At 39.9% G+C, this 13,472-nt stretch overlaps 1 protein-coding gene across 18 annotated transcripts in view; it reads left to right on the forward strand.

Annotated features, from left to right (window-relative positions):
- LOC144013469 (peripheral plasma membrane protein CASK-like) overlaps window positions 1-13,472 on the forward strand; it is a 37,370-nt gene that overhangs the window by 20,357 nt on the left and 3,541 nt on the right. For 4 of the 18 annotated variants that reach the window (XM_077512395.1, XM_077512393.1, XM_077512400.1 and 1 more), the window contains exons 13-26: window positions 1,289-1,366; window positions 1,455-1,535; window positions 4,285-4,473; window positions 4,583-4,661; window positions 4,736-4,821; window positions 4,930-4,998; window positions 5,084-5,152; window positions 5,287-5,322; window positions 7,045-7,083; window positions 8,520-8,716; window positions 8,829-8,944; window positions 9,586-9,666; window positions 10,481-10,561; window positions 10,709-10,911. In XM_077512395.1, the coding sequence (XP_077368521.1) occupies window positions 1,289-1,366; window positions 1,455-1,535; window positions 4,285-4,473; window positions 4,583-4,661; window positions 4,736-4,821; window positions 4,930-4,998; window positions 5,084-5,152; window positions 5,287-5,322; window positions 7,045-7,083; window positions 8,520-8,716; window positions 8,829-8,944; window positions 9,586-9,666; window positions 10,481-10,561; window positions 10,709-10,911 (1,404 nt within the window). Of the gene's footprint in view, window positions 1-1,288; window positions 1,367-1,454; window positions 1,536-4,284; window positions 4,474-4,582; window positions 4,662-4,735; window positions 4,822-4,929; window positions 5,017-5,083; window positions 5,153-5,286; window positions 5,323-7,044; window positions 7,084-8,519; window positions 8,717-8,828; window positions 8,945-9,585; window positions 9,667-10,480; window positions 10,562-10,708; window positions 10,912-13,472 lie in introns of all 18 variants that reach the window. The other 14 variants (XM_077512391.1, XM_077512394.1, XM_077512389.1 and 11 more) reach the window with 7 other exon arrangements.

Below are 13,472 nucleotides of genomic sequence, written 5' to 3' on the forward strand. Positions count from 1 at the left end.
CAAAACTCATGTAAACTGGTTAGGTGAACTTTCTCAAGGACCTTGCTGTGGGTGTAGAACTGGTCCAGTGTTTATACGTTTTTTTTTTGTTTTTTTTGTTTTTTATATATGCTAGAGCATACAGAAGGCTTTGATGCAGCTTCTCAACTGCAAAGAACGGTTGCAGAAATGGCAGTTATTACACAAACGGCCAGCAGGTGGCAGTAGAGCAAAGGAGATCAACCAGGGCCATGTAGAAAAAAAGCTAAATTACTTGCAATTTTAAATAGATTTGTGACAACCGATGAAACTTAGCTCTCTTCTAATGCTAGTTGCTGCAAAATGGAAACAGATAGAAACATACTTTCTTTCCAGATGAAAGAAGAGACTTTAATCTTTCTTTTAATAGGTTCCATGCTTTTATAGCAATAGAACACAATATTCTGTGGGCCTTGCAAAATCAGTCAAAATCCATTAAAACAGCCGGGAGCGAATGGGATTGCTTCTGTGAAAATGGCTGCGACTGAATGAGTTAAAAAAAAGGGACAACCACTCCAGTCTGTCAATCCAGTGGCACTATCTCCTTTGTCAACACGATGTTGCAGAGGTGTGCCAACCAGGATAGTCCCACAACTTCCAGAGCCTCTAGGAACTGCTGGAAAATCTCATTGGCCCCTCCCACATACAGTGAGCCCATGGGAAAGGTGACCCATTGTTGCCTTATAGAGTTGTGCCCGGCCAGGCCCCATGGGTGTAAACCCGGCCACCAGGCACTCTCAATCGAGGCTGGACTCCAGAGGGGGCCCCAATGACCCGCGTGCAGGCAAGGGAAGTCGTGGTCCAATGTTTTTAATTATCATAAGGGGCCTGTGAGCCATGATTTGTCTGGTTCCTCATCAAGGGCTGTTTGCCTTGGGTGACTCTGCCAGAGGCATAATGCCCCAGACAACCTAGCTTCTATCATTGGAACCCACAAACCACTCCACCGTGGCAAGGTGACACCTCATGGAGGGGATCCATAATCTGTTTCTTGCATAATAACGGTGGTTCAATGTCATTATCCTTTCCCATAAATATCAGGAACGGGCAACTTTGATGATTTGCTAGCGCTACAAAAGTATGTATTATCCGTTATTGGTTAATTGACCCAATTGTCTTTGTGCATGGTATTGTACTTGCGACCAGGAATCTTTATGTAAAAAGAAAAGTGTTTACAATTTTGACTCTTTTTAGTCAAAAAGTCTTAATTTCTTTGCGGGAGTTCAAGGGACGGCAGTTACCAATGCTTGTTTCATTTGTGCTTTTGCAGTTATATGACAAAATCAACACCAGGTCGTCTCCACAAATTCGAAATCCTCCCAGTGATGGAGTGCAGAGAGCCAAAGAGGTAAACTTTATGCAAGTCTCATATAATGAACAAGTTGTGCGTCTTTATGTCAGCGCTATCAATCTTGCCTTTATCATTTTTGTTCAAGGTACTGGAAACCGTCTCCTGTTATCCAGATAACACGGAGGCCAAGGAGCTCAGAAGGATCCTCACACAACCACACTTCATGGTATGCGCGCACACTCGCACCCACATACACACAAAGACAAACATTCTCATCAATGTCAATTTTTACTTTTTAAGTTTTTTTTTTCCTCGTGTAGAATGATTACACAACATAATCAAGGAGAAAAAAAATTGGGTGCAAATGTTTGCATCTATTTTGGTTTTTGTGCGTGCGTGCCAGGTTGCGTGAGCGTAATTACAAGCTGTTGTGTCAGAAGTAGAGTGCTGTATGCAATTCGCATACCTACCCTGGACACACAAAGCTGCTTAGTACCTGAGCTGGGTTAGTGAGGTTAGATCTGCCAGGGAAAAGCTTGGGGACAGAAGTGATGACAAGAAGTCACTCTGTGAGGCTTCAGCGGAATTGTTGTCACATTCTTCTGATGGGTATCATGGTCAAAGCGGAACCAGAGAGGAAGTTGTGGACCCACTCAGGGATTGATTGCAGAGGCACAAGAAATGTGTGGGGCATTTCCTACTAAAGGTGAACTACTTTATTTATTTATTTATTTTGTCTTTCTGAGCTGCCGTGTCAATTGTAATCATAGCAAAGCCTTGACAAATCAATATATATACCAGTATTTTATACATATGTACAAATGTATATGCATGCGTGAGTATCCAAACCCCATCCCATTCACGGTTTACTATTCATAAATTTGCCTGGTTACGTTTTTTTCTTTTTCACCTATCCTCAGTTATTGACTGAAATATAACACCCTAAGATGCCACAATATAGTGAGAATCCGCTGGTTAGTAAGAAAGTAGTTTTTTTTTGTCAAGTAAATAGTATTGTTGAATTTATAGTTTTCGATTGAGAGACGAAGATCTTTATATTTCGGGGGGAAGTGAGTTTAACCTGGGTTGTTAATGGAAGTTACATACAGCCGGTCTTGGTTTTATTTTATTATTTTTAAGGGTAATGTTGATGACTTGTTTTGCTTGCAAGCTTCCCCCTTTTTCCTCGAAATGTAATGATGCTCATCATGGCCAAACAGTTCAATTTTGGCTTCTTATGGCAAAGTGGCTTTCATGAGCGGGTATGATGGTGAGACATTCCCATGACGTTCATGCTTGTGTATAATTGCTGGAACAGATGAACGTGGCAATTTCAGGCATCTGGAAATTGGAGCCAGGGATGACCCAGACTTGCACACCCACACATTTCTCTGCCAAATATTTTGGGCTGGCTGATTTTGATGATGTTACACAATGAAGCAGTGTGTTTCAGATATGTGTTCAAATAGATCCTGCTCTCGTTCTTCTGGCATTTAGCAAATAGAAATAATGCTGGTAATTTAATTGCCAAATTGATGTACCGTAATCTGGTTTAGTCACGCATAGTGTATGTAAAGTTGGTTTCAACTGTATATCGCTGATATCCGGCTGAAACCTCCATGTCAAAATATGGTCAGTTCAATATTTTTTCACAAATTGATGCAACTGCTCAGTCCCCACATGGTTATGTTATTTTGTCAAATTATAGACCATTATAAAGGCAATGCAGTGTTTTCTCAACAAACATGTCGTTTTCTTGGTTTCCTGAGAAGTGACGACTGTGAAAATAAAAGGTTTCGACACTTAGACTAGCAATGTTAGGCACTAGAGGTGGCAAATCCAGGTCCAGAAAGTAAATACCCTGCCACAGTTTGGCTTTAGCCCCTTGTGCTAGCTAGGTAGCTCTTTATCAGGTAACCAAGCACCAATGGGAGCTATCTAGGGAGCTAGCTAGCTAGCTAACACCTGAGGCTAAAGCCAGGCGGTGGCAGAGTTTTTACTTTCTGGACCTGGTATTGCCACCTCTGCTTATAGCAAGACATGCTGTGAAAATAATAGCTACAGGTGACAAATCCAGGTCCAGAAAGTACCCTGCCTGCTTTAACCCATTGTGCTAGCTAGCTAGGCAGCTCTTTAGCAGGTAAACGAGCACCACGGGAGCTATCTAGGTAGCTCGCTAACACCTGGGGCTAAAGCCAAACGGTGGCAGGGTTTTTAACTTTCTGGACCTGGATTTGCCACCTCTAGCTATTATTATTGTAGCATGTCTTGCTATTAGCAGAGGTGGCAAACCCAGGTCCAGAAAGCAAATACCCTGCCTGCTTTAGCCCCTTGTGCTAGCTAGCTAGCTCTTTAGCAGGTAAACGAGCACCATGGGAGCTAGCTAGCTAGCTAGCTAGCTAACACCCGGGGGCAAAAACCAAACGGTGGCAGGGTTTTAACTTTCTGAACCTGGATTTGCCACCTCTATTCGGCACATGCACACAGTATTGGTGGCTGCACATGTTCAATTGGTATTAAGTACACGATTGTGACACACATTTGGTTTGCTTCTATCCAATTAGCCCTCAACGCCTTGCGAGCTCATGAATGATTCTTATTTCACAATACGCACATCCCACTAAATAGTTGTGCTTTCCTCAGAACTTCAGCGCCACATTTGAAATTCTGAGCTTTTCTTGCGACGTAGTCAGTTGCTGGAGGAAAGTTGTTGATGTTATGCACTATTCGTTTCAGTTGTAATGTAGAGGTAGCTAGTTCTCCCTCCTCGAGCGTCAGCAGGCATACTGGCCTGTTGATAAGCAGTGGTAGCTAGTAGATGTTAGTAAAAACATACAATGGGTAAGTGACTTGATCAGTTGCCTGTGGATTAGTGTAAGCCACACTCTTTAAAGCCTTCCACGAACACACACACACACTATAATGTTGTGGGTGTGTTTTGGCCTTGAATTAACGCTCTCCATGTTGCCGCCCAGGCTCTGCTGCAGACCCATGATGTGGTAGCCCATGAGGTCTACAGTGACGAGGCGCTTAGAGTGACTCCCCCGCCCACATCCCCTTACCTGAACGGAGACTCGCCAGACAGCACCAACGGAGACATGGACCTGGAGAACGTTACCAGAGTCCGCCTGGTGCAGTTCCAGAAGAACACAGATGAAGCTATGGTGCGCAGACCCACAAAAACATTTCCGAAAATTGCACACATACTATAGCTGCATTGACTTCACTCACTCAATTCAAGTTCTCTCTCGACCCGCTGCTTGTGTTTCACAGGGCATTACGTTGAAAATGAACGAGCTCAACCATTGCATCGTGGCTCGAATCATGCATGGTGGAATGATTCATCGGCAAGGTCAACTCCCTTTTTATTTTACGTGCTCACGTTATGTCGTATAAATAGGCTCAATTTTTGTTTCTCAACTTCAGGGACCCTTCATGTGGGAGATGAAATCCGAGAGATCAACAGCATCAGTGTTGCCAATCAAACGGTGGAACAGCTCCAAAAAATGCTTGTGAGTTAGCAGCTGAGTTGTGCTAGTTCAGTAGGATAGAAAGATCTTTTTCTCTCATCATGTCAAATCTATGTTTACATACACGTTTTAATTGTTTGTCACCCACAGAGGGAAATGAGGGGAAGCATCACGTTCAAGATAGTGCCCAGTTACCGGTCCCAGTCCAAGTCTTGTGAGGTACAGAACCAAAACCTGGTATGCTCACATGTCTGCGTATGTGGGTAAAAGAGAACAAAAGCATAGAAAAGTGTTTGCGTTGCAGAAGGAGTCACCAGATTTGTCTCAACATTCGGCTGCTAATGGTCATGCAAGTGTCACCAGCTCCATACTGGTGAGTCTACATATGCATTTGAATTTATACGCATAAAGTAAAAAAAAAAAAAAAAAAAAAAACAATCAAAGAAAAAATTAAGTACCATTAGTAGTGCCATTAATGTTTACAAGTCTGTATTTGTTACTCAATAGGATCTGCCAGCAACAATTCAGCCCAAAGCTCGTCAGGTGAGTTCTACAGCAAATCTCTCCTTCCTCTCGTCTTTAGCGGCAACCGCTACCTGTACCAAATCAGTGTCGTCCAAATCTGCATGTATTTGTATGAACCATCATGTCATTATTACTAGTACATTTGTTTAACTTCTGTCTTGGACTCCGGACGTTTAAACTCAACTCTGCTAAAGGCTCCATCGTAGCGTTATGCCACGTTATGATTGACTGCGGGTCATGTGTCAATCATTTGGGGGCACTGGGGCGTGTCCTGCTTTGAACTCGAGCTGGATTCATATTAACCGACATTTGAATACAGTGTTACCTCTACTTACGAACGTCCCTTCATATGAAAGTTTCAAGTTACAAAACTCTTCAACAGGAAAATATTGACTCTTGTTACGATAGAAGTTTCAGGATACGAAAGGTAAAACTACAGTATGGGCTGCTACTCGCAGCTCCCAAAGTTTCCTGAACGCAACATACTTACAGCTGCTCTGCCATTGGCTATTACTGGCATCTTCCTGGCATCCCATTGGCTCAGAGTATTTGACCATAGATATAAAATAGATGTAGAGAATGTGTCTATGTAGCGTCCTCGTCATTTGCCCCTCGGGCCATGAGGTGTTTAAATAGTTTTACATAAATATTAACTAACAGCCGACGAATTTGTGCAAAAATTCAAACAATTGGTGATTGATGAAGGCTACGTTGCACAATACGTTTTTAATTGCACCGGGCCTTTTTTGGAAAAAGATGCCTCGCCGTCGTACCTGAAGTTTCCATCAAGTTTCGGAATTTATTGAAAAGAATCACCCAGAAAATGTGTTCACGATTCAGGCAATTGCTCACTTTGATGATGTTTGCTTTCGACATTTTCGAAGGATTGTTAAAAAAAACAAAAAAAAAAAACAAAACAAGGGCTCCAGGTGGAGGAGTGGAACCGTCACTTGCCTTCGGTGCCGGATGGCGTAGGTTCACTAATCCGCCTGGGAAATCATGTGCGGCTTACATGACATAAGCGTGAGTGAGTGAGTGATTAAAAAAAGAAGAAGAAGAAGATTGTTAAAAAAACAAACATCCTCGGATCAGTTCTTTGCAAAAACACTTCTGAGAGAACATGAACCAAAAAGAGGGCAAAAAAACGAAGAGGATAGCAGTTATAAAGGTAAATGAGCATCATTTTTATTCTTTACTCTATTCTTTGTTTTTTACATCATGCACAGCTCTCATTTATTGTGCAATAATCTAATTGTAACATGTATTTGTTACATGTTTGATGCATTTGTATGCATTATAAAACATTTATGTCTGAATTTTGGGAGGCTTGGAACAGATTAGGGCATTTACATGGAAAATGCGTCTCTACTTACAAAATTTTCTACTTAAAAACTTTCTTCCAGAACCAATTGATTTCGTAAGTAGAGGTACCACTGTACCATGTTTAAACAGCTTAACAAAGAGCTTGAAGCAATAACACCTAATAAAGAAAAATGACTGAAACAAACAAGAGTTTTCCTGTCACAACTTCCTCTGCAAACCTCAACGTTCACGAGCCGCATGCTTAACCCAGTGCTCAAAGGTGACACACACGTACCGCTGATGGCATATGGACAGACAGTGGCATATGTCGGACTCAGCTTACAATTGTGAGTCTCCTGGCGCACCTCTTGTTTGTGCCCCACAACGTATTCTACTGCATGATTTGTGTGTAAGTGTGTGATGCTCTCAACTCCATAGATCTCCAGACCTGCTATCCAGGACAAATTGTCCATTAAGGTAAGATGGCTACTAGAGGAAGCACATAGAAGTAGATCCCGACTCACTCCATCCCTGTTGCAAAACGTTGTCCTCTCTATAATGCAGAGCTGTCAAAATGAATCAATTATCAGGTTATCAGATTAACTCATTCACTGCCAGTCATTATAGAAAATTTTTACATTTCCAATACTCACGTGATATTCCATTCAATAATTATATATAAACCGAATCTACCAAATAACAGAATAGACTCCCTACTTTTTGTCCCGTCCCGTTCTTTTATAATTGACAGCAGAAAAATGTAGGTTTGCCAAAATACAGCCATTTCTCCCATGGACTCTGAAACTGTGTTTATTTCCTATAAAATGGGGCAATGATGTCATCTACCGGTGGTTGGGCATCAGTAAAGTTGTTTCCAAGTTTGATATTTACAGTGGAGCATGCTCAGATTCTCCCCCATTTAGCACCGCTCTAAAAAATACAATTGACAAGTATACTTGTCAAAGGCAGTGAATGAGTTAATCAACTATTTAATCAAGTAATCGTTTGGAGCCATTTTTTTTTTTTTTTTTAAATTTAAAATTGTCCAAATCGTCTGATTTTCAGCATATCACCAGTAATTGTTCACTCATTTCTGTCATTCTTCATGAAAGAAGACTTATATTCTGTTTAATCCATATAAGACATTTGCAAACACCTGTTTTTACTTTTACCTTTTTTTTTTTTTTTTAATCATTCACTCCCGGTGACAAGTATACTTGTCAATTATAATTTTTAGAGCGGGGATAGATGGGGGAGAATCTGATTATGCGCCACTGTAAATGTCAAACATGGAAACAACTTTACTGATGCCTAACCACCGGTAGATGACATCATTGCCCCATTTTATACGAAATAAACACAGTTGCAGAGTCCATGGGAGAAATGGCTGTTTTTTGGCAAACCTATATTTTTCTACTGTCAATTATAAAAGAACGGAATAGGGGCAAAAAGTATTCTATTCTATTCTGTCATTTCGTAGATTCGGCTTATATATAATTATTGAACGTAATATCGCGTGGGTATTGAAAATTTTGAAATTTTTAAAAATGGCTGGTAGTGAAAGAGTTAATCACCATACGAAATAAACACCAATCACCGGTTTATAAACAGTAATTTGGGGGGGCTTTTGTAGTATATATTAAATGCAAAATAAAAATGAATCTGATTAATCGAGTCTAAAAATATTCAATAGTGCCAGCACGTCTGTAATGATGCATATGCCCCACACTAGCAGTCATCATTAGCTAGTACACATTCCTTTACGACCTTCACATTTAAGTTCCTGATTGAAGTGCGTAAAATTGTAAAAGTTAATTTAGCAACCAATCAGTTTTCATATGGTCAGCTGACACAATAAAGGCCTTCGTGATGCTACAAACAAAAAATCATGTCTGACTGTTTTGCCGCTGCAGATCTACGTTCGTGCTCAATTCGAATATGACCCGACAAAAGATGACCTCATACCTTGTAAGGAAGCCGGCATTTGCTTCCGGGTGGGTGACATCATTCAGATTATCTCCAAGGATGACCACAATTGGTGGCAGGGAAAGCTAGAGAACACCAAGAACGGCACAGCGGGCCTCATCCCTTCCCCAGAGCTGCAGGAGTGGTGAGTGACAAAATGGCCGCCGAAGATCACCATCGTATTTCCCAGCTTATGCTTATGTGCAAGTCTGGGCTCATAGATTCACGTGGCGTCACAATTCATGTGGTGTTCACAGGCGTGTGGCATGCATAGCCATGGAGAAAACTAAACAGGAACAGCAAGCCAGCTGCACGTGGTTCGGCAAAAAGAAGAAACAGTACAAAGACAAGTACTTGGCCAAGCACAATGCAGGTCAGCCATTCACGTTAAAGAATATTACACTGTTGGATGTTGACTCACGAAACACCAGAGGTGATGTTCAAGCAGCTATGCTTTTCCAGTTTGCTAAGTGCGGGTCATTGCATAGCATCATGTGCTAATTCATATCTGCACTCCCAAGATCCCGTCGTGACACTTTGAAATGCGTCCTACCAAGTGCCGTGTTTGCACTTGCCTTTGTTTGCCTTGCCTCAAAGACCTTCACCTCAGTCACTGTTATTCTCGACTAACCAATTGATGTGTCCGCTTCGGATGCAACATTTTTGTCGCCTTTGATTTGAATGTGTATTTTATTAACCCTTGCGCTCCCACCCTCTGCCCATGTTTCATGCTGTCTCATACCCAATGACTTGGCTGCATGTAAGTAACTCCAGACAGCTTCTGTGTTTTTTTTCCCCTCTTCTTCTCTCTGCTGTTATTCCTTGTCCTCCCGAATATCCCTTTGAATGCAACTACCTGTTTTTTGTCAGTACAAAGACAAATACTTTAGTAAAATGCTCCTTGGCATAACATTGTTTAGCTTGGGTTGTTGTTTAGATTAGAACTAATGAAATAGTCTTTGCATTACTTTTATGGATACTTTAAGAGTAAATGTTTATTATCTATTTTGACAGTGTTTGATCAACTAGATCTGGTGACATATGAGGAAGTGGTCAAGTTGCCTTCTTTCAAGAGGAAAACACTAGTTTTGCTTGGTAAGTCTCAAGTAACCCTGGCTGCAGAGTAGGGATGTAACGATCACAATGCGATGTTATCACGATATGAAGGTCACGATACGATAATTATCACGATATTGTGTGGGGGGGATATTTAACTCATTCACTCCCAGCCATTTTCACAGAAGCAGTCCCGTTCGCTCCCGGCTGTTTACTGAATTTTGACTGATTTTGCAAGGCCCACAGAATATTGTGTTCTATTGCTGTAAAAGGATGGAACCTACCAAAAGAAAGATTAAAGTCTCTTCTTTCATCAGAAAAAAATAGTATGTTTCTATCTGTTTCCGTTTTGCAGCAATTAGCATTAGAAGAGAGCTAAGTTTCATCAGTTGTCACAATATTTAAAATTGTAAGTAATTTAGCTTTTTTTCTACATGGCCCTGGTTGATCTCCTTTGTTCTGCTGCCACCTGCTGGCCGTTTGTGTAATAACTACCATTTCTGCAACCGTTCTTTGCTGTTGAGAGGCTGCATCAAAGCCTTCTGTATGCTTTAGCATAAAAAAACCCCCAAAACAAAACGTATGAATACGTCTTTGGGACACTTAAAAGATTAAAAAAAAAACGTATTTACACGTTATTGGGAGAAAATGAGTTAATTTAGAGATGGAGTGGACATTTCATCAATTTCCTTTGCACGTACCTTTATCTTTAAACCAAGAGCACCATCTAGAGGAGTTAAAAAAAAATATTGCAAGGTGCTTCATGAAACTTCATTTTCCCATCGCTACTTCAAACTTCCACTAGAAATGACGATGATGCTGTCATTTCACACACATCTGTATTTGTATTCAGGTGCACACGGAGTTGGCAGGAGGCACATCAAGAACACGCTCATCACGAAACATCCGGACCGTTTTGCCTACCCAATCCCTCGTAAGAAACACACGTGACACACGCACACCACTCACTTGTATTCAGTCATTTTTATTATTATTCTTATTATTTTTTTAAATTTTTTTTTTTTTTGTCCTGCCTGACTTCCTTATTTGAAGCTGAACCTTTCCCTCGTTTCTCCATCAGACACGACTCGGCCCGCAAAGAAGGATGAGGAAAATGGAAAGAACTATTACTTTGTATCTCACGAGCAGATGATGCAGGACATCAGCAACAATGACTACCTGGAGTACGGCAGCCATGAAGACGCCATGTACGGAACCAGGCTGGAGACGATTCGGCAGATCCACGCTCAGGGCATGATCTCCATTCTGGATGTTGAGCCGCAGGTGACGCGCACCACACAGCGACAAATGACCGTCAGAATTCAATCCGCTATAACGGACAGTTCGACTTTTAACGGACGTATGGACTCCAAAAATGCCGTAAAGAGAAGTGAAACGACCGGCGGTCGTCTTGCGTTGCCACTCGCTAAACGTGCCGAACTTGAATACTGCACACCAGGGGTGTGCAAACTTTTTCATTTGAGGGCCACATACAGAAAATCAGAAGGACGCAAGGGCCACATAATGCTATGAAGAGAAATTGTGTTTAGTCCTAAAAATTGTACAAATAATTTATTTGTGCTTTTGCATATTTAGAAAAATGCTACAGTATAGAAACCAATTTATTTGTAATATGGCAGTAGGGTTGTTATAGTTTTGGAATTTTCATTTTAGTTTTTATTTCGTTTTGAGTTTTGTTTTTTTAAATTTAGTTAGTTTTAATTAGTTTTCAGGGTGGTTCTGATAGTTTTTATTAGTTTTAGTTCTTTAATAAATGCTTAGTTTTAGTTTAGTTAGTTTCAGTATTTTTATTTTTATTTTATTTTAATTTTTTTTTTTTTTGTGTATTACTTGTGCGCAATATTTAAAAAAATACCATGGGAGCAACGTCATTATTTCAGTTTATATCAAAATAAATCTACTAAAAATCAAATTTAAAATCATCTCCAATGTCTCATGCATTAAAATAATTATCAAAGACTAAAACAAAGGACATTTTTGCTTTTATTGTAGTTTGTTTTATTTTAGTTTTGTAAACATAAAATGTAGTTTCACTTAGTTTTCTTTTTTTTTAAAAAAGCATCTTCTTTTTTTTTTTTTTTTTATTTATTTATTTTATTTCGTTAACAAAATTGTTTTTTGAATTTTAGTTTTACTATTTTCGTTAGTTTTAATTAACTAAAATAACCTTTAATAGCACCTGTGTTTTTTGAGATCATCCCTTCTTACTTTGACCATCTCCAAACATTTTTGTTTTTATTTTATTTGAACTGAGTCAAATGCCACTTTTAGCATATGTCGCGGGCCACTAAAAAATGGACGGCGGGCCGCAAATGGCCCCCGGGCCGTAGTTTGGACACGCCTGCTGTACACCGATTTCTCTGTGGCGTTATAATGTTATTTTATTTTGTATTGATGGCGAAAATGCCACAATGTGGCGCTTGCCCCTTAAACAAAAAGTATGCTGATTTAAAAAAAAAAAAAAAAAAAAAAAGGCTGTTGGATTTACATTAAATAAGTGTGAAGGTTAATTTCATGCATTGTATGGTAATGTCACTAAGTGTAGTTATTTTTTACAGCCACAAGATGGTGTTATTGCACTGTTTTCTTTGGTGTTTTGGGCATAATTAAAGGGATACTTTACTTATTTAGCCATTTTTGGCAGTCAAACAATATTTTGACTATAATACATTTGATATTTTCATTATTTTTCACGTACAATTAGTACCGTATTTTCCGCACTATAAGGCGCACCTAAGAGCCTTCAATTTTTTCAAAAGCTGACCATGCGCCTTATAATCCAATGCGCCTTATAATCCAATGCGCCTTATATGTGGATCAATATTGAGCCGCAACAGGTCTCGCTGTCAGTACGCTATCGGTGACCCTGCACGATCGGCAGAAGATTCTGCCATCTTGGATCGCTAGTACTTTACCTCAGAGAAAATAATAAAACAGCTGTTTATTCAATTTGGAAGTGAATGGAGTTGTCAGAAAGCTGGTTTGTAACCTATTAACTCTTTTACTGCCACACGTTATCAAAAAAAAAAAAACAACAACCCCGAATGCTAGCGGATTTGGAGCATTTTAACTCATATTTCGAAGCAAACAGAATATTGTGTTCTTTCGCTACATATACAACATGGATACCACATGAAAGATCGCATTCCATTCTTTCATTAGAAAAAAAGTATGTTTCTACTAGGGGTGTTAAAAAAAATCGATTCGGCGATATATCGCGATACTACATCGCGCGATTCTCGAATCGATTCAATAATAGGCAAAATCGATTTTTTTTTTTTTTTTTTTTTTTTTTTTTTTTTAGGATTCACACCTTAAGCATGGAAGAATGTTATATGAACGGAACATTAAGCCTTAATATTTTATTTTAATGCTGTTTAAACATGAAACAGATTACAACCTCTATAAGACTGAAATTTCAGATAAATAAATAATACATTTTCATATAAATCTTACACTCTACAAGCTTACTGATTAGTATTTTCTAAATTTGAATGAAAAAAAATCGCAACAATCGACTTATAAATTCGTATCGGGATTAATCGGTATCGAATCGAATCGTGACCTGTGAATCGTGATACGAATCGAATCGTCAGGTACGAGGCAATTCACACCCCTAGTTTCTACCATATTCCGTTCTTTAGTAATCACTAAGGGTGTCACGATTTCGTTTTTTTCTCGAAATCGATCGAAATTACGTCACGATTTCGAGCATCGAAATAGAAGAGAGGACACACGATTCTATGCCCCCCCCACCTGCCGCCCCTACAACCCCCGCCCGCCGCCACCTCCCAGGAAAGCAAATGAGACGCAGCCATTCAGCT

Source organism: Festucalex cinctus, chromosome 2 (assembly GCF_051991245.1).
Source record: "Festucalex cinctus isolate MCC-2025b chromosome 2, RoL_Fcin_1.0, whole genome shotgun sequence".
NCBI classification, from domain to species: Eukaryota; Metazoa; Chordata; class Actinopteri; order Syngnathiformes; family Syngnathidae; genus Festucalex; species Festucalex cinctus.